A 1,820-nucleotide genomic window follows, 5' to 3' on the forward strand; every position below is an offset into this window, starting at 1 on the left:
CCTGTCCAAGAATTTCTGTTGCTTCCGCAGCCTGCACACTCTCCTGCGCAGACTGGTCTCTGAGAGACCTGGGATACAAGATGGCCTTTTTTTTTTTTTTTTTAAGATTTATTTATTTATTTTATGTATGTGAACACACCATTGGTCTCTTTAGACACACCAGAAGAGGACATCAGATACCATTACAGATGTTTATGAGCTACCATGTGGTTGCTGGGGGTTGAACTCGGGATCTCTGGAAGAGTAGTCAGTGCTCTTAACCACTGAACCATCTCTCCAGCCCCCAAATAACAAAATATTAATGATTGATCTCATTTTTAGTAATTGTGATGATCTGTGAATTGCTTATTAGGTGGATAGAGAATATTCACACTTCAGTTACTGATTTTTAAGAATGAAGGTTTAAAATTTATGAATATTCTTTGTTTTTCCAGTGCCCTGCTTGTTTTACTTCAGGACAGCCTGCTAGCAACAGCTAGTTCTCCCAAATTCTCAGAGCTTGTTATGAAGGTAAAGTTGAAATGATTTCCTCTCTTTTCTTTCAAAGATATCATCACTTTTTTTCTGAGGAGGTGGGGGTGTGGTTCAAGATAGGGTTTCTCCTGTGTAGCCTTGGCTGTCCTGGAACTCAGTCTATAGACCATGTAGCCTCAAGTTCAGAGAGCCACGTGCCTCTGCCTCCAAAGTGCTGGGATTAAAGGTGTGTGTCACCACCACCCAACTATAATCACTTTTTTAAAACGTAGAGGAAAAGAAATTTGAATTATGATATTGATGCAAATCAACCAAGTATAGACAAAAAATATACCTGGTAAGTCAGGCATGGTAACAGTTGTAATTCCAGAAAACAAGAGGCTAAGGAAGGAGGATAGGAGTCAAAACCAGCCTAAGATACCTAATTTAATGTTACTGGAACAGTGAGGCTGTCTCAAATATATGTAAATATAACTGGACTTTTATTTTCCTTTATTTCAATTTATCACTAAATTCAAGTCTAACATTTTTTATATCAGTCTTCATGCTGTGATGTATATCTTCATCCTAATATCTAGGAGGCAGAAACCTGGCTGGCCTAGAACTCATATAGATCCACCTGCTTCTGCTACCTAGTGCTGGAATTAAAGGTGTACACCACTAAGCCTGGATTCTCCTACATCTTTGCAAACAAGAAGAGCAAGCTACCACAGTGGCTTATTATACCTGTGATCCCAGCACTTGGAAAGCAAAACAAAAGAAGAAGCCTCTTGTACATAATACAGTTTGTTCATGGTCAACCAAACCAGAAGGCAAGAAGTCTGATAAGGGATTTTCATTATGAGGGCGAGGTGTATACCAGCTTATAATGGTTGAGTCTTTCATAGAGCTTTCCAAATGAACACGAGCATGACATTATAGTACTAGTACTGTAGTGATAGAGGATATTTGGCTTCCTTAGATTAGATTTGGTTAAAGAACCTAAACTACTGTATACTCAGGTCCTAAGGAAACTAAGACAGAATTTGAACGTTTTTTGTTTTTTCCAATATTTAAAATGTCCTTGTCTCAGGGGAGTGGGAGTGAAAACTGGAGAGTTGAGATGGATGGTCACAGGGATGATTTGTCACACTTCAGTGAGGGACATGGTTAAAAAGATTCATGTTTTTAGGTTTAGCAGCCAAACTTGAAGTATGTGACCAACATTTATATCTTACATACCTGTAATCCCAGCATTTAAAAGGCTGAGGCAGGAGAATTAAGTTTGAGGTCAATCAGTCTCCATAACAAGACTTTATCTCAGAGTCTTTTTTTTTTTTTTTTTTTTTTTAAAGTTTTTTTTTTTT

The 1,820-nt window shown here is 37.9% G+C and overlaps 1 protein-coding gene across 1 annotated transcript in view; it reads left to right on the forward strand.

The window, feature by feature from the left end:
• Nucleotides 1–1,820, forward strand: part of Ckap5 (cytoskeleton associated protein 5) — a 92,202-nt gene that overhangs the window by 85,012 nt on the left and 5,370 nt on the right. Inside the window, exon 37 of the mRNA XM_021192754.2 lies at nucleotides 435–510. Coding sequence (XP_021048413.1) covers nucleotides 435–510 — 76 coding nt within the window. The remainder of the gene's footprint in view (nucleotides 1–434; nucleotides 511–1,820) is intronic.

The sequence above is a fragment of the Mus pahari genome, chromosome 3, assembly GCF_900095145.1.
Source record: "Mus pahari chromosome 3, PAHARI_EIJ_v1.1, whole genome shotgun sequence".
In the NCBI taxonomy this organism is placed as follows: domain Eukaryota; kingdom Metazoa; phylum Chordata; class Mammalia; order Rodentia; family Muridae; genus Mus; species Mus pahari.